Here is a 27,823-nt window from a genome sequence, read left to right as displayed (position 1 = left end):
TGAAGGTGATTTTCTACAGTATTGTACATCTATAATCATACTTCAGAATATTACTAGAATTTACAGACATTTTTCCAGATGTGAGACGAAAGGGGTGATGTGTAGTTTGAAAACTGAGAAAAGACCTGAGTCTGTGCTGGGTTAACTCAGAATCTGTTAATTACATTTAATTACAGCTCAGTCTTTTCTCTCTCTCCATTTATAATGATCAGCAATAAATGTCGACAGGAAGTGAGGTTTGTAAACACAGTAGAATAGAAAATTATGTGTGTACAGTATACCTCAGGCTAGGGATCAGGCAGCCTTACGAGGCAGCTGGCTTCAGTTTCAGGTATGAGCTGGACAGAAGTTGATAGTTACTGCACACCAGCACCTGAAGGGTTTCACTGCATCTGCAATTGAACTGACGCTGCAGAGTTGCAGGGAAAGTCAGAGGCTCGGGAGAGGGTAGGGCTGAGGCAGTTTGTAGAAGATTCTAAAAGTCTGAGAAAGTTAATGTGAAATATGCCTAAGGGGATGCAGTTGAACTTAAGACAGGTGTAAAATGAGGGCCAGCATAGTTTCAGATTCTGGAGACTGAGCGAACTTTGCATCTCCCTTCACCCTTCATAATGCAACAAGTGAAATCCTAGACCCGTGTGGAAGCTGCCTGACCAGTGCAGTGGGTCTCTCGAAGTGCAAGTGTTGACACAAACTCACTTCCATTAATTTAAGGCTAGATTACTAATCAAAACTGTTCTGAATCTTTACAACTAGTAAATCCTTTATTAAAGTCATGTAAAAAAAAGTCAATCCTGAACATTTATCTGCCCATTCAATGCAATTACTTTGCCCTCCCAACATCAACAGTTGTTATCAGCATATAAAAAAAACCTGCTTTCCCGCAATACCTCAGCTGTGTGTGTTAACAGAATGATCGTTTCAAAGAGTTCTCAGTCTTCAACCTACACATCCAACACAACCACCATAAGGTGTGTGCATGAGATTAAAAATCTGAAAAGTGTAAAATAAATGAATATTTATTTGGGAAGCCAGAAGAACAAGTTTGCCCAAAAAACGGAGGGGAAAGAGAAAGCAGCGTTTGACAGCACATTCACCTGCTCTCCAGTAACACATTATGTATATGATGGGAATTCCTTCAGACAACACACACACTAAGAACTTCTAAAGCAGTGTAAAAGGTGTGGCTTCTCTAGGGTCAGATTCCACATGTTCAGGTCCAGTCACTGACTACGGTTTGAACCGATTGCCACTGCAGCGTCAGTTTGTGTTAAATACGTAATAGAGTTCACAGTCTGCAGCCATCTCTCCACTTTAGAAGAAAAAAAGATGACAGATTTGGAGTTGAACTGCAGCCATCACCCACTGGGATGTCAGGAGGTTGAGAGGATGGCAGTGAGGTACCCAAGGAGCCCCCAACATGGCTACTTCCTGAAAAAATCACGAATTTAATCACTGAAAATACTGACAGCTGTCTCTAATCAACAGACTGCGGTCCCACGTCGATTGGTTCACAGCTACTGGACCTTGCCAGGGATCTTTGCTCGTTTGCGGGCAATGGCATCCTCTACAGCTTTCAGCTGTTTCAGCAGCTCCTCCCTGCGAGATAACGTGTTGGATTTGCTTGACTTTGCAGAGGATGCTGTGGTGGCAGAGGCTGCTGTGTCATGAGACTTGCTGGAGCTTGAAGACACACTGGTCACTTTACTTGAGACCTTTGACTGGGGTGAAGGTGGCCGTTTTCTAAAAGGGGAAGGGAAAAAAAGATTTAAATATATGCAGTCATACTTGTCTGAGAACCTTCTTTTTATTTGTTCTTGGGATGTAGACTGAGTTGGAAAGCCAGCATTTCTTCCCATCCTTAGCTGCGCCTAGACAAGAGTCAACTACATAACAAGGAACTGGAGTCACATGTAGGTCAGGCTGGGTAAGGACAGCAACTCCCTTTCTGAAGGATATTAGTAAACCAGATTACAACAATCTTTCATGGTCATTTCTGTAGCAAGGTCAAAAATGATCACACTTATGAATTTGCCATTATGGGGCCTTGGACTTGCGTCTTTAGCTCACATGTCTAGATTCCATAAGCTCGTGATGATATCTAAAACCGCTCACTGTTTCAGGATCATCCTGGAATGCAAAGATAACACCAACCACCCCAACCCCCGCCGCACCCCCCACTCCCCAGCTTCTTTTCTCCCCTGTAAACAATCTTCTTAAACCCCTCTCCCCTGTTTTGTCCATGCTCACCTCCAACAATAAGTACAAAAAGCTCATGACTTCTTTGTCACCAAGATTGAGATCATTCGATCAGATGCCTCTGCCCCTTCTCTCCTTTCTACTAGAGGCCACTTTGTCAAACTTCCTTTAAAGCTCCCCCTGTCTTAGCCCTGAACTCTCATCTTTCTTCAGTTTTTTTTAAAGAGATACAGCACTGAAACAGGCCCTTCGGCCCACCGAGTCTGTGCCGACCATCAAACACCCATTTAAACTAATCCTACACTAATCCCATATCCCTACCACATCCCCACCTGTCCCTATATTTCCCTACCACCTACCTATACTAGGGACAATTTATAATGGCCAATTAACCTATCAACCTGCAAGTCTTTGGCATGTGGGAGGAAACCGGAGCACCCGGAGGAAACCCACGCAGACACAGGGAGAACTTGCAAACTCCACACAGGCAGTACCCAGAATTGAACCCGGGTCGCTGGAGCTGTGAGACTGCGGTGCTAACCACTGCGCCACTCAGTTTCTCTCTCATCTCACTTCACGTCCTCTCTGAGCTCATCTTGTCCATGAGATCCACCTCATGCTCCCTCAACCCTATTTCCACTAAACTACGAGCAACAAAACTTCCCCTCCTGGTTTCCATGTTAGCCAAATTATTAACAGTTCTCTTTCTTCAGGTAATTTCCCTCTTGCCATTAAATCTGCCATCATTACTCCTCTCCTCAAAAAAAATCCCAAAACCTCACTGTCCTTGCAAACGACCATCTCATCTCAACAACTTATATTTAATGTAATAAATATTTATTCAATGTACCTTTAATGTAATAAAATATCCCACAGCGCTTCACAGGAGCATTATACAACAAATCTCCAACTTTCCTTTCCTCTCCAAAGTTCTTGGTCAGTTGTCACCTCCCAGATCCAGGCCCATCTTTCCCAGAACTCCATCTTTGAATCCCTCCAATCAGGTTTCCGCCCCTGTCACAGTACCGAGACAGCTCTTAATCACAAATTATATCCTATGTGACTGTGACAAAGGGAAACTTTCCCTCCTCATCCTTCTTGGCCTATGTGCAGCCTTAGACATGGTTGACCACACCATCCTCCTCCAATGCCTCTCCACTGTGTCCAGCTGGGTGGGACTGCACTCGCCTGGTTCCATTCTTATCTATCTAATCGTAGCCAGGGAATCACCTGCAATGGGTTCCCTTCCCGCTCTCGCAGCATTACCTCATCTACATGCTGTCCCTTAGCGACAGAATCCAAAAATACAGCTTTACTTTTCACATGTATGCTGAAGACACCCAGCTCCACCTCATAAACACCTCTCCCTCCACTGCGGCTAAATTATCAGACTGCTTGTCCAATCTCCAGTACTAGATGAGCAGAAACTTCCTCCAATTAAGCAGTGGAAGGACTGAAGCTATTGTCTTTGGTCCCCGCTACCAACTTTGTTCCCTAGCTGACTCCATCCCTCTCCCTGGCAACCTTGGTGTGAATCTGACCACATATCTGCGGCATCACTAAGACCGCCTATTTCCACCTCTGCAACATCGCCCAACTTCTCCCGTCTCAGCTCATCTGCTGCTGAAATCCTCATTCACGCCTTTGTTACTGCCAGACTTGACTGTTCCGATGCACTCTTGGCTGGTTTCCCACATTCTACCCTCTGTAGGCTTGATGTCATCCAAAACACTAGTGCCAGTGTCCTTATTCGTGTCAAGTCCTATTCACCTATCACTTCGCTGCTCACTCACCTACACTGGCTCCCAATCGAGCAATGCCTCAATTTAAAAATTCTCATCCTTGTTTTCAAGTACCTCCACGGCCTCGCTATCCTTATATCTGTAATATCCTCCAGCCTTACCACCCTCCGAGATATCTGCGCATATCTAACTCTGGCCTCTTGAGCATTCCCAACTTTAACTGCTCACCATTGGTGGCTGCAGATTCAGCTGCCTGGGCCCGAAGCTCTGAAAATAGTTCCCTAACCCTCTCCACTTCTCCACTCTCCTTTAATACACTCCTTAAAACCTAACTCTTTGACTAAGCTTTTTGGCTATTTGCCGAAATATTGCCTCGTGTGGCTTGGTGTTCAATCTTGTTTTATAACGCTCCTGTGAAGCACCTTGCGACATTTTATCACATTAAAAGTGCTAGATAAATACAAGGTGCTACTGATATCTACTGAAGAACTGCCCCCAGTTTTTACACTGGCTGTGACCACTCCCACTTGCAAAAACAGGAAGTGCAATGGGCATGAAATTTCATTTTCTCCAACAGCAGCAGGACTGGCTACACTTTCTATCTGATTTATACAGCATAACACCTGCTAGAAAACTGATCACCAGTTCCTTTGCGGTCAAAGCAGTGGGACCCTGCAAAGAGGCACAGACCTCTCCTCTCGAGGAAGTGTGCTGGGGAGGAGAGGGAATACAGGAAATTATGACTGTACCAAGCTGTCCGGGCTCCTCACTCACTAACTGGTCAATTCTACATCAACACTAGCAGAGGCTGGAGACCAGAGCACCGAGCCCTTGAACAAAAAGCAAAATACTGCAAATCAAACTACAGAAAATGCTGCAGACACTCAGCACAACAGGCAGCATTGGTGGAGAAAACATCCTACACAAACTCCTGGACTTGCTAAGTATCTCCAGTGATTTCTGTTTTTGCACCAAACTCTTAGCCTGTACCACAAAATAAGCGGAAAGATGAAATACATCAACGGTTGGAACTTCAGAACCTGCAGAATGAATGAGCTGCAACATGTGTTGCAGAGCACAGCTTTTACTGCAGCATCTGCTCCTGCTATACCCACTCCCCTCCAATATGGTTTGCTTTTAATATTCACGCACATTTAAAACTCGGTTAAGTCAGGTATGACGCAGGTTCAGATGTAATGCAGTACTCTGGTCTGTTGCAATATAGTGCCTCACATTGGCTTAATAATTTGTTTTTCCATTGGCTGCCCCAATGCCATTTCTGAACCACTGTAAAGTTCCTTTACAAGAATTCAGATCCAGTGACTGCAGGCTGGAGATGGGAGCATGTCCCTCTACCAAGTGCTTTAACATACCATACACCTGCCCTCATCAGAAACACTTTCACCTTCTCCACCTGCATTGCAATTCAGAGGTTTAAGAAAGTAGATTCGGTGAAGTTATCCTCAAGTTCATCCACTGTTGACTTGTGCATGTACTTACCTCTCTGCTTGGGCCGGAGATGATCGAATCATTGCTGGTGCTCGGCTACTCTGACGTTCGCCCTTTGGTGATGGTGGCCTTCCAAATGCCTTCCGCTCACGATGCCCTGAAACAGACAACCAGGTATTTGACATTTCTTTCCAGGCTATTTCAGAGTACAGTTAATCCAATCACAGTGCTGTGGATCTGCAGTCATATGTAGACCAGACTGGGTAAGAACACCAGATTTCCTCCACTAAAGGACATTAGTGAACCAGATGGGTTTTTATGACAATTCAGCTGTTTCATGCTCATCATTACGGAGACTAGCATTTTATTCCAGATTTATTAATAAATTGAATTTAAATTCCCCCAGCTGCCATGGTGTTACTGGAACCCATGCATCCAGAACATCAGTCCGGGCCTCTGGATTACTCGTCATTATGAATATGCTACCGTTCTCCTAAACACTCAAGAGGTTTGACACCATCCAAGACAAAGCAACCTGCTTGAACAGCACCCCATCCAGCAACTTAAACATTCATTCCCTCCACCACCGACGCACAGTAGCAGCAGTGTGTACCATCTACAAGATGCACTGCAGCAACGCACCAAGGCTCCTTCCACAGCACCTTCCAAACTGACCTCTACCAACTGCAAGTTTCCCCTGATTTGGAAATATATTGCCGTTCCTTCACTGTCGTTGAGTCAAAATCCTGGAACTCCCTTCCTAACAGCATTGTGGGTGTACCTGTATTACATGGACTGCAGTGGTTCAAGAAGGCAGCTCACCACCACCTTCTCCAGGGTAATTAGGGATGAGCAATAAATGCTGGCCTAGTCAGTGATGTCCACATCCCAAGAATGGGAAAAAGAAAAATGAGAAATACACTGACTGACATCACACAGTAAACACCAAGAAACAAACTCACCGGCATCACAGAATAAGCACCAAAAAATGCACCATTTACAGCGATCACCCACACCAGCTATACCTGTGACCTAAAGTTAAAACTGCCGCACTGGTACCTCTCCTAAGCAGGATGTATGAGCCAAGCAGGTGAGTGTTAACTTTTTCTTCCATCACAGGAGTGGGCTGAGGAGGGTTATGACAGGCAGAAAAGCAGAATTGAGCCCAATTCAACACAGATGTTTACAGGGGCAGTGATTGGATAGTGATCAGGAGGCCATCACCCCCCGCCCCCCCCAACCCCAGGAGTATCCAAAGAGATCTATCTGTTTGAGAGGGGGATGGGCCACAGGGGACTCCTGCACTACCTGCCTGTTAGTCATCAACCAATCACCTTGCAGCTTTCCTGTGATGTCACTGTTGACTTTGTTTTCAAACTCCAGCACGCCTGGCCTGCTCTCTGCTCTGCTCGCGGAAGGTAAGCGGCTAGGCCGCGATCCTCGGGCTGTATTTATCGACTTCTCTCTCAGCGTTTTCGCCTCAGGTCCGCTCCACTCCCGGAAGGGTTGGGTGCGGGAAAAAATGGAAGGACTCTGGCCGAGTTGGGCTCGGGTCTGATGTGTTTCTGTCGGGTGCGGGTCGTTTATTTTTCCAGATCCACGCAGGTACTCATTTCGAAGTACCCTGTTACTACACCATGAATAATTGATTCTAGCATTTTCCCTACTACTGGCCTATAATTCCCCCTTTTCTCTCTTCCTCTTTTCTTAAATAGCGGCCTTATGTTTGCTACCTTCCAATCCTTGGGAACTGTTCTAGAATCAAGGAATTCTGAAAGACCAAAACCAATGCCTTCATGGGATCTGTTGCCACGTAGTCCCATTCATTTCTCCAGTACTATTTCTTTATCCTGATTTTTAAAAGTTTTTTAAGTAAAGACACTAGGAGAGGGACACCTGGACCCTTATCAGTTACACAAAATTAACATTTCCAACTTCCTAATCTTCTTCCCATCTAAATCATCAGGCAGTACTTTTAAACTTCAAACTCATTCATTATTTAAGAGCTTCCATATACCACCTATAAATAAGCATGACATTGTACATTTTGGAAGGAAGAATAAGGAGTCCACATACTCCTTGGAAAATATGGGCCCTGAACTAGGGACCATCAATATAAGATAGTCACTAATAAATCCAATACGGAATTCAGGACAAACTTCTTTACTCAGAGTGGTTACAATGTGGAACTCACTACCACATGCAGTAGTGGAGGTGAATAGCATAGCTGCATGCAAGGGGAAGCTAAGTAAACATATATGAAGAAAAGAATAGAATATGTTGATGGTGTTAGATAAAGAGGGGTGGGAGGAGGCTTGTGTTGAGCATAAACACCTGCATGGACCTATTGGGTTGAAAGGCCTGTTTCTGTAAAGTAAATATCCTTCTGTATCTGGAGTCAGAGTTCATTTATGGCATAGGAGGCTGCCATTCGGCCCATCCCAGTCCATGCCGGTTCTCAGCAGAGCAATCCAGTCAGTCCCATTCCCCTGCTTTATTCCCGTAGCCTTGCAAGTTTATTTCCTTCAAGCGCCCATCCATATTTCCAACAATATTCAGTCCCCAAAACAACCACTTCACTTCTCTGTTACTAAGTATCAGCAAAATGGATAGGAACATCAAACTGAAGGGTTACCAGCACTACTTGTAACATACATTATTCTGTCTTCTGGACTAGCTTCAGTATATGTGCACCTTCTTGTATGCATTTAATCATACATTATGATCTAGAATGCACTGGAAGCAGATTTGATAGCAACTTTCAAAGGGGAATTGGATAAATACTTGAAAAGGATAAAGTTTCAGCACTATGGAGAAAGAGCAGGGAGAAGGCCCAATGAGAAACAGGAATAGGCCATTTAGCCCCTCGAGCCTGCTGTATCATTCAATGAGATTGTTGCTGATCTGTGACCGCACTCTATAGACCAATATCCCTTAATATCTTTGGATAACAGAAATTTATCTCAGGTTTAAAATTAACAACTGTCCAAGCATCAATTGTTTGTGGAAGAGAGTTCGAAACATCCACCACTTCTAGTGATTCCTAATTTCACTCCTGAAAGGGCTGGCTCTAATTTTTTGATGAAGCCCCTACTCCTAGACTCCCCAAACGGGGTAGATAGGGAGAAATTATTTCCACTATCAGTTCCCCTTAATATCTTGAAATCTTCATTCAAATCACCCCTTAATCTTCTAAATTACAAGAAATACAACCCTAGTTTGTGCGATCGCTCCTTCCAATGTAATCCTTGGAGTCAGTTATCATTCTAGTAACTCTGCGCTGCACTCCCTCCAAGGCCAATATATCCTGCCTAAGTGCTCCAAGTGCGGTCTAACCAGGGCTCTGTATAGCTGTGGCAGGAATTCTTCCCCTCGCATTCCAGTCTCTGGATATAAAGGCCAGCATTCCATTCGCCTTTTTGATAATTTTCTGTACCTGTTCATGGCATTTTAATATCTATGTACCTGGAACCCCAAGTCTCTTTGGACCTCCACTGTTTCTAGCTTTTCACTATTTAGAAACTGCCCTATTCTATCCTTTTTAGGTGTGAAGTGGAAGACCTCACATTTTCCTGCATTGCAACCCATTTACCACAGTTTTGACCATTCATTTATTAACATTGGTTTGTAATTTTATGCTTCCACCTACACTGCTTACAATGCTGCCTACCTTTCTGTTATTACTTAGATATGTAGCTTTCTATTGTATCATCTAAGTCATTAATAAATACAGCGAATAGTTGAGGCCCCAACACAGACCCGAGGGACACCTGATACAGGCACAAAGGGCTGAATGGCCTGCTTCTGTATGGTTAGATACAGTCTATAATCCATTATATTCTGTTTCCACCTTACTCGCCTGCCTCTGTATTCCAAATACACTGTTGCAAAATTTCACAGGAGAACCTGGCCTGGGCAATTACAAACCTCTTTCCGGAGACAGGGCGACCCGTTTGGAAGGCGGAGAGGACGGCCTTTCCTTATCAGAAGGCTCATATCGTTTCCTGGTGCCCTTATCAGCAGGCTGAAATAGAAAAAAGGTTTCAAAATCACCACAGTACAGCTATAGATCAGTCAATCCCCTCATATCACACTCAGGCTTAATGCACTTGCCTAAAATGCCTGATGGAACACTGCCCGATCAGTCAATAAAGAGGAAAAGGGTCTTTAGTGAAGGGAACTCTGGTACAAAACCCTCTCCACATTTGACAGGAACTGTGCAAACTTGGAGAGGCAGTGTGCAACAAATAGAGAAAGTCCTCAGCTTCTCGAATTAGCATGAAGTAGGAGCTGGTTTAAAACAGTATTTCTTTCCCCAACCTTGGAGAGGATAAACAGGTGCACTTTTCCCCATTCATCCTTCTGCTCCCTTCAATCCACCAGCATGGGTCTGGGTTGACTCCCATTTGAGCTTGTTATGATTTAACAGAAAAAGACATGCACTAAATCTGTCCCTTCACTTCGCCAATTGCTGCTGCTGCCGCCTGCCATTAAATGCCTCCCTCACTCTACCAGCAGCTGTGGGTACCGAACACTAAACTGTACCCATCACTCACTCTCCCAGCAGCTGGTGCCGGACACTGAATCTACTGCGTCCTTGAATTACTTAGTAGTATATTGAGCACAAGTCTGAAATGGTTTTCCAGCTCCACCATCCTTTACTTCAGTAAAATTGTACACAAAAAACTATTTAAAACCCAAACACATAATCGGGTGAATTTCGTACTTTTACATTACCTTGTTCAGTAGCGTCAGTTTAATGTCCTTATGCGCACTGTAGACAAGCTGTGGGGGTTTGCTGATCTGGGTGGGTTTTGCTGTGGAGGAAGATTTCTGTGGCTGTGGTGGAATCTCACGTTTCCGCCTATCCTCACGCTCCTTGTCTCTTGGTGTCTCCTCTCTTTTGGGTTTCACTGAAATTGGATTGAAATACTTTAGTGTTGTTCACCTAGTGACTCAACCAGAAGGAATGTGAGCGAGGTAGGAAATGAAAACATGAAACATTAGATTTTAACAATATTAAGGAAACACAACAGGTTTGGGATCATCCTTGCTCAAATTGATACATGTTGAATTGGTCAGGACTGCTTCAGAACAGCAGCAGCAAAATAAGCAACTAATTTGCTGGAAAGTGCTTTGGGAGTCATAGAGCTCTTGAGGATGTGAAATGTACTACTTAAATGCAAGTTCTTTCCTTCTTTCATAAATGAACTACTTGACCTTTCTCACCAGTTGAATGGTCTGGAACTTTAAAATACATTCCAACTTTCCTCATTAGAAGATAGCTGGACAATGTATTCCCAGGACTTTGAATGGGATGTTTAGAGGTGTCTGTCTAGAGCCTGAAATGTTACTCCTTTCAATAAAGGAACTTGCCCTTCACTCCACACCTTTCACAATGATATGAGTGGGATAAGGATTGAGTGCGGATGGAAAAATCGAATCTGCATCTCACTGCACCACAAGCATTCCAATTGCACAATTTTGCATATATTGGCTAGAGCAGGAAATAAAATAGAAAGCAACCACGAACAGCTGTGGTTCTCCTCCCACTGTTTTCTTACATCATCGCGATACAGCGGGAAGTTTACTCTGTGGTGTTACTCATGCAGTACGGTTCATACAAGTTATCAGCAATTTTCAGTGATGTAGAATAGTAGCATGGTTACTGAACATAAACTGAGCTATACATGTAGAAAGTACAAGTTAACCAAAGCTGTTCCTATCATTGTGCCAGGAAGCATTTCTTCACACCTCCAGGTTTGGTATCATTGACAAACTTTGAAATTTTACTGGGGAACACCGCTGTCTAGCATCCTCCAGTCTGAAACACGTATAGATAGAATTTACAGCTGTGAAGCACAAAGCATCATCAGGAAGTTCCCAGATATTGTTTCTCTCTTCACCAGGTGCCTCGGGACAGTGGTTGGCACATCTCTCATTGCTCTCACACACACACACGCACAAAGGCACAAGCTCTCCTCTAAGCCACACACCATCTGTTCCCTCACTGTCGCTGAGTCAAAATCCTGGAACCCCCTTCCGAGCAGCACTGTGGGTGTACCTACACCCCAATGATTGCAGTGGTTCAATAAGGCAGCTCACGACCACCTTCTCAAGGGCAATTAAGGATGGGCAATAAATGCTGGCCTAGCCAGCGAAGCCCACATCCCACGAACAAATAAAAAAAAGTTATGATCAGGTGAGAAAGGGGTCGAGGGGTTCCCTCTCAGCTTTTCCCTGGTTCGGCCTTAACAGGGTTTAATTTTTAAAACACTGTGTTTTTAGCTTCCCCTAAGTGAATCCTTGTTCACTGCTCTCCAATTGTAATGGCAAAGAAATCAACCAGACAGGTTTTCTTAGATTTAAACAAGAAAGGTGCAAGTTTATTAACCTTAAAACTCTAATTCAGTTAAAACGACTGAAAATTCGCGAAGTGACCACGCTAGTATGCATACACGATAAACACACATGCAGATAGAGAGAAAAGGAGAAAGAATCAAGGGGAAAGGTTTGAAGCAATTGCTGAAGGTCATTTATTCTTTTGAGTTTGATGTAAAGTCTTTGATTGCAGTTCGATCTTGCTGTCTCGTTTGGGCCCAGTACACACTTTCAAAGTTGTTTCGATGGTTTTCTGTCTTCTTGAAATCCAGTTGCAGTTTCTTCTTTTCGTGAGAGATGCTCTCTTTTCAAGTTCAGTTGCAGTATAACCTCGGACTGTTTTGTGAACAGAATTCAAACCAAACTTGGGCCAGCAGGCAAGTCATGTGACTAGCTCTTTATTTTTCGGGACAACCTGCCCAGCAAGGTTTTTTGGATTCTTTCAATCTTAGTACATATCCTCAGTAAAGGGCCGGAATGCTGGCTTTCACACATTCAATGTGATCAAAATCCATTTGGTTAACTGAATCAGGGAGTAGTTCCATTGTCTTCTCCAAACAACTGTCCCTTATAATGCAAATGTTTCCAGCCACTGCCCTGTTAGAATGCAGGTGCAGCCATGTTTTCAGTCCAGTAAGAGTTTAAAATTAATGACAATGTAACAAAATTAATATGCCTCATTCTAGGCAGGTGTGGTTTTCATCACAACACACAGGCACATTTCGCGCGCACGCGCACAGGCACATGTCGCGCACACACACAGGCACATGTCGCGCACACACACAGGCAGATGTCGCGCACACACAGACGTAACCGCAGGCATGTCTCACACACACACACAAAACCACGGGCACATCACAAACACACAAAACCACAGGCACATCACACACATTACCACTGCCTGTGGTAGCGAGTTCCACATTGCAACCACTTTAAGTTTGTCCTGAATTCCGTATTTGATTTATTAGCGATGATCTTATATTGATGGCCCCAAGTTCTGGGCACATGCTTTCCAAGGAGTATGTGGACTCCTTATTCTTCCTTCCAAAATGTACAATGTCATGCTTATTTATAGGTGGTATATGGAAGCTCTTAAATACTGAATGAGTTTGAAGTTTAAAAGTACTGCCTGATGATTTAGATGGGAAGAAGATGAGGAAGTTGGAAATGTTAATTTTGTGTAACTGATAAGGATCCAGGTGTCCCTCTCCTAGTGTCTTTACTTAAAAAAATCAGGATAAGTAAAGAAATAGTACTGGAGAAATGAATGGGACTACGTGGCAACAGATCCCGTGAAGGCATTGGTTTTGATCTTTCAGAATTCCTTGATTCTAGAACAGTTTCCAAGGATTGGAAGGTAGCAAACATAAGGCAGCTATATAAGAAAAGAGGAAGAGAAAAGGGGGAATTATAGGCCAGTAGTAGGGAAAATGCTGGGATCAATTATTCGTGGTGTGGTAACAGGGTACTTTGAAATAAATACCTGCGCGGATCTGGAAAAAAAAAACGCGACCCGCACCCGACAGAAACACATCAGGCCCGAGCCCGAACCGGCCAGAATCCTTCCATTTTTTCCCGCGCTTGACCCCACCCTTCAACGGACCTGAGGGGAGAACGCCGAGAGAGAGAAGCTGATAAATACAGCCCGAGGATCGCGGCCTAGCCACTTACCTTCTGGAAGCAGAGCAGAGAGCAGGCCAGGCGCGCCGGAGATTGGGAAAAAAAAAGTCAACAGTGACATCACAGGAAAGCTGCAAGGTGATTGGTTGATGACTAACAGGCAGGTAGTGGAGGAGTCCCCTGTGGCCATCCCCCTCTCAAACAGATAGATCTCTTTGGATACTTTTGGCAGGGGGTGGGGGGGGGGGGGGGGAGGTGATGGCCTCCCAGGGGAAAGCAGCAACAGCCAAGTTCATGGCACCACAAATGGCTCTTCTGCATAGCAAGGCTGGGGGGGGGGGGGCTGGGGCGTGGTGGGGAGGTCTGGGAAAGCCATAGTGATAGGAGATTCAATTGTAAAGGGAACAGACAGGCGTTCCTGTGGCCGCAAACGAGACTCCAGGATGGTATGTTGCCTCCCTGGTGCTAGGGTAAAGGACGTCTCGGAGTGGCTGCAGGACATTTATTTTAATTTTATTTTATTTATTTATTTAGAGATACAGCACTGAAACAGGCCCTTCAGCCCACCGAGTCTGTGCCGACCAACAACCACCCATTTATACTAACCCTACAGTAATCCCATATTCCCTACCACCTACCTACACTAGGGGCAATTTACAATGGCCAATTTACCTATCACCTGTCTTTGGCTGTGGGAGGAAACCGGGGCACACGGCAAAAACCCACGCGGTCACAGGGAGAACTTGCAAACTCCGCACAGGCAGTACCCAGAACTGAACCCGGGTCCCTGGAGCTGTGAGGCTGCGGTGCTAACCACTGCGCCACTGTGCCGCCCCAATTCTGAAGGAGGAGAGTGAACAGCCAGTGGTCATGGTACATGTGGGTACCAACGACATAGGTAGATAAAGGGATGAGGTCCTGCAAGATGAATTTAAGGAGTTAGCAGCTAACTTAAAAAGCAGGACCTCTAAGGTAGTAATCTCAGGATTACTTCCTGTGCCACGTGTTAGTGAGTATAGGAACAGGAGAATAGACCAGATGAATGCGTGGCTGGAGAAATAGTGCAGGAGGGAGGGATTTAGAATCCTGGGACATTGGGACTGGTTCTGGGGAAGGTGGGAACTGTACAAGCGGAACAGGTTACACCCAGGCAGGACTGGAACCGATGTCCTTGTAGGGGCATTTGCTAGTGCTGTTGGGGAGGATTTAAACTAGAATGGCAAGGGGATCTCATTGAGTTATACAGCACAAAACAGGCCCTTCAGCCCATCATGTCTGTGCTGGGCATCAAGCACCAAACTATTCTAATCCCATTTTCCAGCACTTGGTCCGTAGCCTGAGTGGGGAGACTGAGGAGGAGGAAACAAGGATAGAAATGAAAGACAAGAGAAAAAAAACAAAAATGGAAGGCATAGAAATCAAGGGCAAGAAACAAATAGGGCCATAGTGCGAAATAATGCTAAGATGACTAAGAATGTTAAAAATACAAGCCTAAAGGTATTGTGTCTCAATGCAAGGAGTATTCACAAAAAGGTAGGTGAATTAACCGCTCAAATAGATGTAAATGGATACGATATAGTTGCGATTACGGAGACATGGCTGCAGAGTGACCAAGGATGGGAACTGAACGTCCAGGGGTATTCAATATTTAGCAAGGACAGGCAAAAAGGGAAAGGAGTTGGAGTAGTGTTGTTAGTAAAAGAGGAAATCAATACAATAGCGAGGAAGGATATTAGCTCAGAGAATCCTGATGCGAAATCTGTATGGGTGGAGCTAAGAAACACCAAGGGGCAGAAAAGATTGGTGGGGGTTGTATATAGACCCCCAAACAGCTGTGGTGATGTAGAGGATGGCATTAAACAGGAAATTAGAGATGCGTGCAATAAGGGTGCAACTGTAATTATGGGTGAGTTTAATCTACGTATAGATTGGGGAAACCAAATTAGCAATAATACTGCAGAAGATGATTTCCTGGAGTACGTACGTGATTTTTTTGGGACCAATATGTTGAGGAACCAACTAGAGAACAGGCCATCTTAGACTGGGTATTGTGTAATGAGAAAGGATTAGTTAACAATCTTGTTGTGCGGGGTCCCTTGGGGAACAGCGGCCATAACATGATAGAATTCTTCATGAAGATGGAGAGTTACAGAGTTGATTCCGAGACTAAGATCCTGAATCTAAATAAAGGAAACTACGAAGGCATGAGGCGGGGGTTGGCTATGATAGATTGGGGAACGTTACCTAAAGGGTTGACAGTGGATAGGCAATGGCTAGCATTTAAAGAGCGCATGGATGAATTACTACAATTGTTAACTCCTGTCTGGCACAAAAATAAAACAGGAAGGGTGGCTCTACCATGGCTTACAAAAGAAATTAGGGATAGTATTAGATCCAAGGAGGAGAAATATAAAATGGCCAGAACAAGCAGCAAACCTGAGGATTGGGAGCAGTTTAGAATTCAGCAAAAGAGGACAAAGGGATTGATTAAGAAGGGGAAAATAGAATATGAAAGACAGCTTTCAGAGAATATAAAAACTGACTGTAAAAGCTTCTATAGATATGTGAAGGGAAAAAGATTAGTGAAGACAAATGTGGGTCTCTTAGTCAGAAACGGGGGAATTTATAATGGGGAACAAAGAAATGGCAGACCAATTAAATACATACTTTGGTTCTGTCTTCACAAAGGAGAACACAAATAACCTCCCAGAAATGTTAGGGAACATCGGGTCTAGTGAGAAGGAGGAACTGTATGAAATCAGTATTAGTAGGGAAATGGTGTTTGGGAAATTGATGGGATTGAAGGCCGATAAATCCCCAGGGCCTGATAATCTACATCCCAGAGTACTTAAGGAAGTTGCCCTCGAAATAGTAGATGCCTTGTGGTCATTTTTCAAAATTCTATAGACTCTGGAACCGTTCCAATGGATTGGAAGGTAACTAGTGTAACCTCACTATTTAAAAAAAGGAGGTAGAGAGAAAACAGGGAATTATAGACCGGTTAGCCTGATATCAGTAGTGGGGAAAATGCTAGAGTCCATTCTTTTCTTTTCTTTCTTTTGGGCCTCCTTATCTCGAGAGACAATGGATACGCGCCTGGAGGTGGTCAGTGGTTTGTGAAGCAGCGCCTGGAGTGGCTATAAAGGCCAATTCTGGAGTAACAGGCTCTTCCACAGGTGCTGCAGAGAAATTTGTTTGTTGGGGCTGTTGCACAGTTGGCTCTCCCCTTGCGCCTCTGTCTTTTTTCCTGCCAACTACTAAGTCTCTTCGACTCGCCACAATTTAGCCCTGTCTTTATGGCTGCCCGCCAGCTCTGGCGAATGCTGGCAACTGACTCCCACGACTTGTGATCAATGTCACACGATTTCATGTCGCGTTTGCAGACGTCTTTATAACGGAGACATGGACGGCCGGTGGGTCTGATACCAGTGGCGAGCTCGCTGTACAATGTGTCTTTGGGGATCCTGCCATCTTCCATGCGGCTCACATGGCCAAGCCATCTCAAGCGCCGCTGACTCAGTAGTGTGTATAAGCTGGGGATGTTGGCCGCTTCAAGGACTTCTGTGTTGGAGATATAGTCCTGCCACCTGATGCCAAGTATTCTCCGAAGGCAGCGAAGATGGAATGAATTGAGACGTCGCTCTTGGCTGGCATACGTTGTCCAGGCCTCGCTGCCGTAGAGCAAGGTGCTGAGGACACAGGCCTGATACACTCGGACTTTTGTGTTCCGTGTCAGTGCGCCATTTTCCCATTATAAAAGATGTAATAGCAGAGCACTTGGAAAACAATGACAGGATCGGACAAAGTCAACATGGATTTACGAAAGGGAAATCATGCTTGACAAATCTACTGGAATTTTTTTTGAGGATGTAACTAGTATAATAGATAAGGGAGAACCAGTGGATGTGATGTATTTAAGACTTTCAGAAGACTTTCGATAAGACCCCACATAAGAGATTAGCATGCAAAATTAAAGCGCATGGGATTGGGGGTAAGGTACTGACATGGATAGAGAACTGGTTGGCAGACAGGAAACAAAAAGTAGGAATAAACGGGTCTTTTTCCGAGTGGCAGGCAGTGACTAGTGGGGGACCACAGCTATTCACAATATATATCAATAGGAACAGGAGTAGGCCATTCAGCCCCTCGAGCCTGTCCCGCCATTCAATGAGATCATGGCTGATCCGCGGCCTAACTCCATATACCTGCCTTTGGCCCATATCCCTTAATATCTTTGCTTAACAAAATTCTATCTATCTCAGATTTTAAAATTAACAACTGTTCCAGCCTCAACTGCTGTCTGTGGGAGAGAGTTCCAAACCTCTACCACCCTTTGCGTGAAGAAGTGCTTCCTAACATCTCTCCTGAACCATCTGGCTCTAATCTTTAGACTATGCCCCCTAGTTTTAGAATCTCCAACCAGTGAAAATAGTTTATCTTTATCTAGCCTGTCTTTTCCTGTTAATAGCTTGAAGACTTCGATCAGATCACCCTTAACCTTCTAAATGCTCGCGAAAACAGGCTTAATTTGTGTAACAAAAACAAGAAATGCTGGATTCACTCAGCAGGTCTGGCAGCATCTGTGGAAAGAGAAGCAGAGTTAACGTTTCGGGTCAGTGACCCTTCTTCGGAATTTGTGTAATCTCTCCTCGTAACTTAACCCCTGTAGTTCAGGTATCATTCTTGTAAACCTACGTTGCATTCCCTCCGAGGCCAGTATATCCTTCCTAAGGTATGGTGCCCAGAACTGCTCACAGTACTCCAAGTGGGGTCTAACCAGGGTTTTGTACAGCTGCAGCATAACCTCTGTGTCTTTATACTCCAATCCTCTAGATATAAAGGCTAGCATTCCATTAGTCTTTTTGATTATTTTCTGCACTTGTTTGTGGCATTTTAAAGATCTATGCACCTGAACCCCCAAGTCTCTTTGGACATCCACTGTACTTAACCATTTAGAAAGTACCCTGCTCTATCCTTTTCTGGTCCAAAATGGATAACCTCACACTTGCCCACATTGAAATACATCTGCCACAGTTTTGGCTATTCCCCTAGTCTGTCAATATCTCCTTGCAATTTTATGCTATCATCCAGACTGTCTACAATGCCGCCTAACTTTGTATCATTAGCAAATTTGGATATATGATTACTATGCCATCATCCAAGTCGTTAATGAATAATGTGAATAATTGAGGCCCCAACACAGATCGCTGCAGGACATCACTAGTTACGTCCTGCCAATCGGAGTACTTCCCATTATCCCCACTCTTTGTCGCCTACCACTCAACCAACTTCCTAACCATGTCAATAATTTGCCCTCAACTCCATGGGCTTCTACCTTAGTTAACAGTCTCTTATGTGGGACTTTATCAAATGCCTTCTGGAAATCCATATAAATAACATCCATAGACATTCCCCTGTCCACTACCTAAGTCACCTCTTCAAAAAATTCAATGAGATTTGTCAGGCATGACCTTCCTGTCATGAATCCATGCTGGTTGTCCCTGATTAACTGAAGTTTTCCGAGGTGTTCAGTCACCCTATCCTTGATTATAGACTCCAGCAACTTCCCCACCACAGATGTCAGGCTAACTGGTCTGTAATTTCCTTGGTTCCCCCTTTCACCCTTCTTAAAAAGTGGAATGACATGTGCAACTTTCCAATCCAGAGGGACCACTCCTGAATCTAGGGAACTCTGAAAGACTATGATTAGGGCATCTACAATGTGCTCCCCTACTTCCTTTAACACCCTCGGATGGAAACCGTCAGGTCCTGGGGATTTCTCACTCTTTAGTTCCATTAATTTCCTTGTTACTGGTGTTTTACTTACATTAATTGTATTAAGTCCCTGTCCCCTATTGGCTATTAATTTTTTCGGGACTTCCGGCAAGTTATCCTCCTTTTCAACTGTAAATACTGAGGCAAAGTAATTGTTCAACATGTCTGCCATTTCCCCATTCTCAATGACAATATCTCCGGTTTCAGCTTTTAGTGGGCCTACATTACTCTTGACCACCTGCTTTCCCTTTATGCAACTATAAAATTTCTTCTTATCGATTTTGATGTCCCTTGCAAGTTTCCTTTCATAATCCCTTTTAGTAGCTCTTATAAGCTGCTTTGTGACCCTTTGCTGGTCTTTGTATTGATCCCATTCGGCCGGATCTGTGCTGCGTTTTGCATTTTTGTGATGATATAGCTGAGGGAATTAAATGCAACATATCCAAGTTTGCAGAAGACACAAAGCTGGGTGGGAGTGTGAGCTGTGAGGAGGATGCAGAGAAGCTCCAGTGTGATTTGGATAGGTTGTGTGAGTGGGCAAATACATGGCAGATGCAGTATAATGTGGATAAATGTGAGGTTATCCACTTTGGTGGCAAAAACAGAAAGGCAGATTATCTGAACGGCGATAGATTGGGAAAGGGGGAGGTGTAGCGAGACCTGGGTGTCCTTGTGCAGTAGTCACTGAAAGTAAGCATGCAGGTACAGCAGGCAGTTAAGAAGGCAAATGGTATGTTTTCCTTCATAGCGAGAGGATTCGAGTACAGGAGCAGGGATGTCTTGCTGCAATTATACAAGGCCTTGGTGAGACCATATCTGGTGTAGTGTGTGCAGTTTTGGTCTCCTTATCTGAAGGAGGATGTTCTTGCTATGGCGGGAGTGCAGCGAAGGTTCAACAGACTGATTCCTGGGATGGCAGGACTGACGTATGGAGAGAGATTGGGTCGATTAGACTTGTATTCGCTTGAATTTAGAAGTATGAGAGGGGATCTCATAGAAACCTGCTGTAGAACTCTATGACTCTAGGAATTGACAGACTAGATGCAGGAAGGATGTTCCCGATGGCGGGGGAGTCCAGGACCAGGGGTCACAATCTAAGGATAAGGGGTAAACCATTTAGGACTGAGATGAGGAGGGATTTCTTCACCCAGAGAGTGGTGAACCTGTGGAATTCTCTACCACAGAAAACAGTTGAGACCAAATCATTAAATATATTCAAGAAAGAGTTAGATATAGTTCTTAGGGCTAAAGGGATCAAAGGATACGGGGAGAAAGCGGGAACAGGCTACTGAGTTTGGATGATCAGCCATGATCGTATTGAACGGCGGTGCAGGCTCGAAGGGCTGAATGGCCTACTCCTGCTCCTATTTTTCTATGCTTCTAAAACCACAGGCACATCACACACAAAACCACAGGTACATCACACGCACACACAAAACTACAGGCACATCACACACAAAACCACAGGTACATCACAGACAAAAGCACAGCCGCACGTGTGCGCACATGCATACATAGGCACATCACACACACAAACAAAACCAGACGCACATCACACACACACACAAATCCATAGGCACATCACACACTCTCTCACACACACAAAGCAATGTCACTTTTTAAAGATTAAAAATCTTCCACGTCCATGTCTTTTCCCCTGCAATACACAGGAATGTAGGAAATTAGAACAGGAGTAGGCAATTCCGCTCCTTGAGCCTGATCCGCCATTCAATGAGATCATGGCTCGTCTTCTACCTCAATGCCATTTTTCTGCAACTATCCTCATATCTCTTGATATCTTTAATATCTAGAAATCTATCAATGTCAGTCTTGAACATAATGATTGAGCCTCCATAGCCCTCGGGGGTAGAGAAGTCCAAAGATTCACCAGCCAATGAGTAAAGAAATTCCTCCTCATCTCAGACCTAAATGGCTCGTCCCTTATTCTGAGACTGACCCCCCTGGTTCCAGACCCCACCACCCCAGCCAGGAGAAACATCCTTCCTGCACCTACCCTGTTGAGCCCTGTAAGAATTTTGTATGCTTTAATGAGATCACCTCTCATTCTTCTAAACTGTAGAGAATACAGGCCCAGTCTCCTCAATTTCTCCTCATAACACAGTCCTGCCATCCCAGTGATCAGACTGGTGAACCTTCGATGCACTGCCTCTATGGCAAGTAAATCCTTCCTCAGGTAAGGAGACCAAAACTGTACACAATACTCCAGCTGTGGTCTCACCAAGGCTCTATACAACTGCAGAAAGACTTCTTTTACTCCTTTACTCAAATCCTCTTACAATAAAGGCCAACCTACCATTTGCCATCCAAATTGCTTGCTGCACCTGCATGTTAGCTTTCAATGACTTATGAACAAGGACACCCAGGTCCCTTTGGACATCAACACTTCCCAATCTTTCACCATTTAAGAAATACTCTGCATTTCTGTTGCTCCCACCAAAGTGGATAACTTCACATTTTTCCACATTATATTCGATCTGCCATGTTCTTGCCCACTCACTTAGCCTGTCTAAATCCCCTCGAAGCCTCTTTTCAGCTTCCTCACAACTGTGCCATCAGCAAACTTGGAAAAATTACATTTGGTCCCCACATCCAAATCATTGATATAGATTGTGAATAGCTGGGGCCCAAGCACTGATTCGTGCGGTACTCCACTAGTCATAGCCCGCTAACCTGAGAATGATGGATTTATTCCTATTTTCTTTTCTGTCCGTTAACCAATTCTCAATCCAGGTCAGTATATATTACCCCCATATCCATGTTCTCTAATTTTGCTTACTAACCTATTGTGTGGGACCTTATCGAAAGCCTTCTGAAAATCCAAATACACTGGGTCCCCCTTATCGATTCTGCTGGTTACATCCTCAAAAAGCTCCAACATGATTTCCCTTTCATAAATCCATGTTGGTTCTACCCAATCCTACCATTATTTTCTAAGTGTCCAGTTATCACATCCTTTATAATAGATTCTAGCATTTTCTCTACTAATGTCAGGCTAACAGGTCTATAGTTCCCTGTTTTCTCTCTCCTTCCCTTCTTAAATAATGGGGTTACATTTGCTACCTTCCAACCTGCAGGAACCGTTCCAGAATCTATAGAATATTGGAAGATGATCACCATTGCATCCACTAACTCTACAGCTACCTCTTTCAACACTCTGGGATGTAGACCATCAGGTCCAGGGTCATAGAGTTATACAGCACAGAAACAGGCCCTTTGGCCCATCTTGTCTGTGCCAGCCATCAAGCACCTAACTATCTAATCCCATTTTCCAGCACTTGGCCCGTAGCCTTCTGTCGAGCGGATTTATCAACTTTCAGTCCCGTTAATTTCTCCAGTACTACTTTTTTTTTTAACTAATAATTTCTTTTTGTTCCTCATTCTCGCTAGTCCTTTTGTGCTCTAGTATTCCTGGGAGGTTTTTTGTACCTTCCTCTGTGAAAACAGGCACAAAGTATTTTAGTTTCTCGGCCTTTTCCTTATTTCCCATTATAAATTCCCCCATATCTGCCTGTAGTGGGCCCACATTTGTCTTTGCTAATACAACTGAAGGAATGGCATGTATTACTCTGGTAATTGCAAGAGTTTTCTTGATTGGTATGTTTGCTGATCCCTATCCACCTCTTGTTAGCCTTCTTTAAACTTTAACGCTTTTTCATTTGTGATGCAGGGTAGGTGGATCAAGTAGCTGGATCTTAACTGTGTTTTCACCTTTTCCTGTCTAAGTTTGAATAGCTGGAATGGGAACATAGTGGTTATGCTCCTGGACTAGTAATCCAGAGCTCTGTACTAATGATCCTGAGACATTTATCACAGCAGCTGGGGAATTTAAATTCAGTTTATTAAATAAATCTGGAATTAAAAGTGAGCACCATAAATGGTGACCACGTAACTAATGGATTGTTGTTAAAAACCCATCTGGGTCACAATGCCCTTTCGGGAAGGAAATCTGCTGTCCTTACCCAGTCTGGCCTATATGTGACTCCAGACCCACAGCAAGGTGGGTGACTCTTAACTGGCCTCTGAAATGGCCTACAAAGTCACTCAGCTGTCAAAAGGCAGCTCAAGGGCAATCCAGGATGGACAATAAATGCTGGCCTTGCCAGGGACGTCCTCATCCTGTGAATGAATTAAATTAATATTGAACCTCGCTGGAATCCAGTCTCTCTATTCCTGGAAGATCTTAAGTAAGGCCAACTCTAAACTATGGGTTTTCCACTGTAAACATCTCGTGCACCCTTAGTCTTTTCCCAACCCTACTGAACAACTTAGCTGCGTTTCTTTATACTCCTTGTAACATCAAAATGTCCCCCAGTGGTTTGGAGGCCAGGACTACACACAATGCTGGAGGTGAATATGTGCTCTGTTCCTCCAGCTGATCATCCCACGATCCTGTTTATCTTATTAATCACTAACACATTGATAGTTTAGAGTGCTTTCCATTTAAACCCCCAAATCCCTCTCCTGTAGATTATTTTGTAATTTCATGCTTGTTTTCCTTTTCCAGTTTCACGACTTTGCATTTCTCTGCATCAAACATTTCCCACCAATTTCTATTATCCAGATTTCTTTGCATCAGGCATGCTTTATGTGCTCTTCAAATAATTGCTCATCGGCAAACTTAGAGAACTTTGTTACAATACCTTTTCTATGTCCCTTCCTCCAATTCACTGATAGAGAACAATGGCCCCAGAAACTATCACCATGATACCCTGCTAATCACCTCTTTCCATGTGGATAGTGCTTGTATAACGCTTTAGTTTAGTTATCCACTTAAGAAAACTTCCTTCTTAATCTGTGCCTTTTTACTCTGAATTTACTGAGTTCCCCTAGTTGACAAACTCCATTAGATCCTCAAAGTGCACCAGCAAATTTGGCAAGTTGACCTCCTGCAAATCCATGTGCTTACTCATCAATCCACATTTCTCCTGGTCCCTTTCAGGATACTTTCTATTATTTTCTCAATTACCAACCTCACATTCACAGTCCCTGGGTTATTCTTTGCCCCTTTCTATAAATTGGCATCTCATTCACCTCTCTCCAGTCCCTTAGTACTTACTCCTGTATCTGTATTTAATGATACTCTTAAGATAGAATCATAGACTCGTACAGAACAGATGACCATCTGGTGCATAGTGTCAGGCGTGGCTCAGTTGGTAGCACTCTTGCCTCTGAGCCACCTTGTTCAAGTCCCACTCCAGGGCTTGAGCACAAAATAAGGGCTGACACTCTGGTGCAGGACTGAGGCCCCTTCTGCTGGCCCAGGCGGATGTAAAAGACCCCATGGCACTATTTCAAAGAAGAGCAGGGAAGTTATCCCTTGTGTCCTGGCCAATATATATCTGTCAATCAACATCACAAAAACATTATCTGGTCATTAGCACATTGCTGCTTGTGGGAGTTTGCTGTGTGCAAATTGGCTGCTGCATTTCCTACAACAGTGACTACACTTCAAAAATTGGCTGCAAAACGCTTTGAGGTGTCTTGTCTTCATGAAAGATGCAATATAAATGCATGTCTTTCTTTCATTGAGCCTGTGCTGGTTCTTTGATGGAGTTACCCAATTAGCTCTACTCCCCTGCTCTTTCCCTATAGCCCTAGGCCCATCAAGATGTGGCTCATTTCATTTGCCACCTCCTTTAACACTCGGGTTTGAAGTCCATTAGAGCTGGGTACCTTCCTCTCTTTCAGTGTCCTTAATCTGTTCATCACATCTTTGTGGGTCATTCCTGTATCAGATTTTCTTCCTGCCGTTTCAATTCCAACCCTATTCAGAGGGAGGCAGTCCTCAAAGACATTTGAAAATACTGATAGAAATCCTTAAGGATATCTGTCATTCCTTGGACATTAATGATATCCCCAGAGAAAACAGAGCTGCCATCACAGAAAGCATAGTTTATTAGTGTATAGTAACAGAAATAAGTGTTAGTAAGGCAAAAAATACAGAGAATGCTATGTCTGGGGACCCCAAGTTGAAAACCTATGCCACAAGTCCACAGGAACAAAGAATATCTAAGGGTTTGTGCACTCCATTTTTTTTGTTGTAATCCAAGCTGGTGTATTGTTACTTTGTTTCATTAGCCCATGACATATTTGGGAATTCCATAAAATCGTAGAATGGTTACAGCAAAGGAGGTCTTTCAGCCCACTGTGTTTGTGCCGGCTCTCAGAGCAACTCAGCAACTTCCACTCCCCTGCCTTTTCCCCATAGCCTTGCAAATCTTTTCTCTTCAGATAATTATCCAATACCCTTTTGAAAGCTATGATTGCTTGACCACTGTGCTGCTAGGTTACAGCTACAGCATGATTCTGCTTGAATTTTTAATTACATCAACACAAAAGAAATAACTCATGCAAATACATCACCAATTACTGGTAGCACTGAAATAGCAGTCACCTCGAACTAGACTTAATACAGAATCTGCTTCTCATCATGTACGAACGTGGAGCAGCTTCCCAACACCTGACTGCAGAGAAAAGGGTAGGGTTCTGCGATAGTCTGTGGAGGTGGCTCTCCTCAACCCTGGAGACTAGCACCTCTGGTCACAGTCACATGCCTGAATATGGGCACAGTGCATTCTCTCAGGAGTGGCCAGAGTTCCACCAGAAGTTCAGGATTTTTGCCATTTTGTCAGTTAGGTGGCATTCAATAGGGTGGGGATCACTTTACTTGGAATTGATCCATTGCATGAACTTCCTCCAATCCAACTTTTTCATCTCACTGTATCTGCACAGTCAGTTATATCACTTTCCCATAGTCTTGCAACTTTAGGTACGAACAGATGTCCATTCTCCACCTTCCCCAATAACCTTCTCCTCTGACTTTTGCTGAATGCGTTTCTACAGGTACTGGCAGAACTCCAACACTCTAGTGCCCGTTGTTGATGTGAGTGTTGGTTAGCTGTTCAACAATAGAGGGGACATCAAGTCCTCACCAGTATTCCACACATGCAACTTTCCAGCAGGGTCAAGATGGGAAACCCAGGCTGATTATTTGCTGTCCCTAGATCAGGAGTGCTGAGGTGAACTGTAGAACTACCACTGACACCCCAGCTAACTCAATGCAGAATACGTCTTCTGGTACGTAGGCTTCAGACTATATTGCTGCAGTTGTACCCCTTCGCGCATGAGAATGCAACTACTCCAGTTCACACAGGAGTCAATACAATTTAGGATGACCCAAGTAGCAGCTCTGCAGAGGGAAAATCCAATTCAATAAATATTTCAAGGGGAGATACGCACATTTTTCCTTCTGCTTCTGAGCAGGGGCTTGTGATCGGGAGCTGGCGGATGACACGGGGCTGGCTAAGTCTGCATACATGTTCTCAGAGTCGGCACTTCTTACGGAGCTGCTGCTTGATGATGCACTTGACACGGATGACACACTGCTTACACTGAGGGACCTGCAACAAAATTAACACTTTGAAACACTCTTATTTCATGTTGGGTGCTGAAAATAAAAGGAATGTCGGATGCCAGTGCAGGATGGGTGATAAACCATGCTGCTGACACAGCAAGCTCCTGATCTCAGTCTCCATAATCAAAACTGGTGCTTTCCTTTAAACAGGGAGAAGTCAGAAGGGGGTCTCAGTTTTGACTCTGCTCTTACATTCACCTGCATTGATAACCCAGCAGCTTCACTTTGAGCTGTGCTAGCACAGCAAGTCACCTAACCACCACAAGACTGAAAAAGAATGACATTGGTAGTGGTGCCAGTATATTTTGTTTCTACCCATACAGACTGACAGCACTGTAAAATGACATTGACTCACTACTGCCTAGCATTAATCTGCCCAATTCTGTTAGCATACATTTTAACAACATGATATTTGCATAAAATAGATAGGAATTTTATTTTCATTTCTCCTATCCCAATGTTATTGACTCCCAACTGGGTTATGGCTCCAGAGTAGTGGCTGCCCTCTAGTACCCTGCCCAAGTGGCCATAATTCACGAGAGTGCTGGTAGGACACCACAGGTGAACCCAAGCATGAACTGAACGGAAGTCTGGAACAGGAATATGGGCTGATTTTTCGCTCCTCCAATTCAAGGTTCTGACGCCAATTGCAGGGCCCTGAACTACTGCTCCTGCTATTGCAGACTCACTTTTCAGGAACACATACTGTGCATGGTTGGGACTGTGGCAGGACCACTGTTTACCAGGAATGCTTTTATAAAAGCTGATGCACATGGCAGAAAATAGGAACCCTGACTCACCTAGACCTGTGGGAACCTGATGCAGATTGGGAGCCAGACGCTGAAGTTGACTGAGATGCTGAACGAGAATGTGACCGTGAACGAGAGCTTGATCCACTGTAGCTGCTGCCACTGTCACTTCCACTGCCACTTGCTGTCCGCCTGTGTTAAGAAGGAATAGAGTATTTAGGTTTTATTGAGTGGATGAAGGAAAATTTCAGATGTTGACCACATTTATGCAGAGAATGATGCAAGAACAAAGAAAGTTACAGCACAGGAACAGGCCCTTCGGCCCTCCAAGCCTGCGCCGATCCAGATCCTCTATCTAAACCTGTCGCCTATTTTCTAAGGGTCTGTATCTCTTTGCTTCCTGCCCATTCATGTATCTGTCTAGATACATCTTAAAAAACGCTATCGTGCCCGCGTCAACCACCTCCGCTGGC

The 27,823-nt window shown here is 44.2% G+C and overlaps 1 protein-coding gene across 3 annotated transcripts in view; it reads right to left on the bottom strand.

The window, feature by feature from the left end:
• Window positions 1–1,003: 1,003 nt before the first annotated feature.
• zc3h18 (zinc finger CCCH-type containing 18) overlaps window positions 1,004–27,823 on the bottom strand; it is a 244,396-nt gene continuing 217,576 nt past the window's right edge. For all 3 annotated transcript variants that reach the window (XM_068048996.1, XM_068048995.1, XM_068048997.1), the window contains 6 exons: window positions 27,402–27,542; window positions 26,427–26,587; window positions 10,128–10,303; window positions 9,318–9,414; window positions 5,442–5,547; window positions 1,004–1,743 (listed from right to left, as the gene is read on the bottom strand). In XM_068048996.1, coding sequence (XP_067905097.1) covers window positions 1,518–1,743; window positions 5,442–5,547; window positions 9,318–9,414; window positions 10,128–10,303; window positions 26,427–26,587; window positions 27,402–27,542 — 907 coding nt within the window. In that variant the 3' untranslated portion in view covers window positions 1,004–1,517. The remainder of the gene's footprint in view (window positions 1,744–5,441; window positions 5,548–9,317; window positions 9,415–10,127; window positions 10,304–26,426; window positions 26,588–27,401; window positions 27,543–27,823) is intronic.

The sequence above is a fragment of the Heterodontus francisci genome, chromosome 17, assembly GCF_036365525.1.
Source record: "Heterodontus francisci isolate sHetFra1 chromosome 17, sHetFra1.hap1, whole genome shotgun sequence".
Classification (NCBI taxonomy): domain Eukaryota; kingdom Metazoa; phylum Chordata; class Chondrichthyes; order Heterodontiformes; family Heterodontidae; genus Heterodontus; species Heterodontus francisci.
The sequence above is the reverse complement of the archived record's forward strand: the minus strand, read 5'-3'. Positions and strand labels throughout refer to the sequence as shown.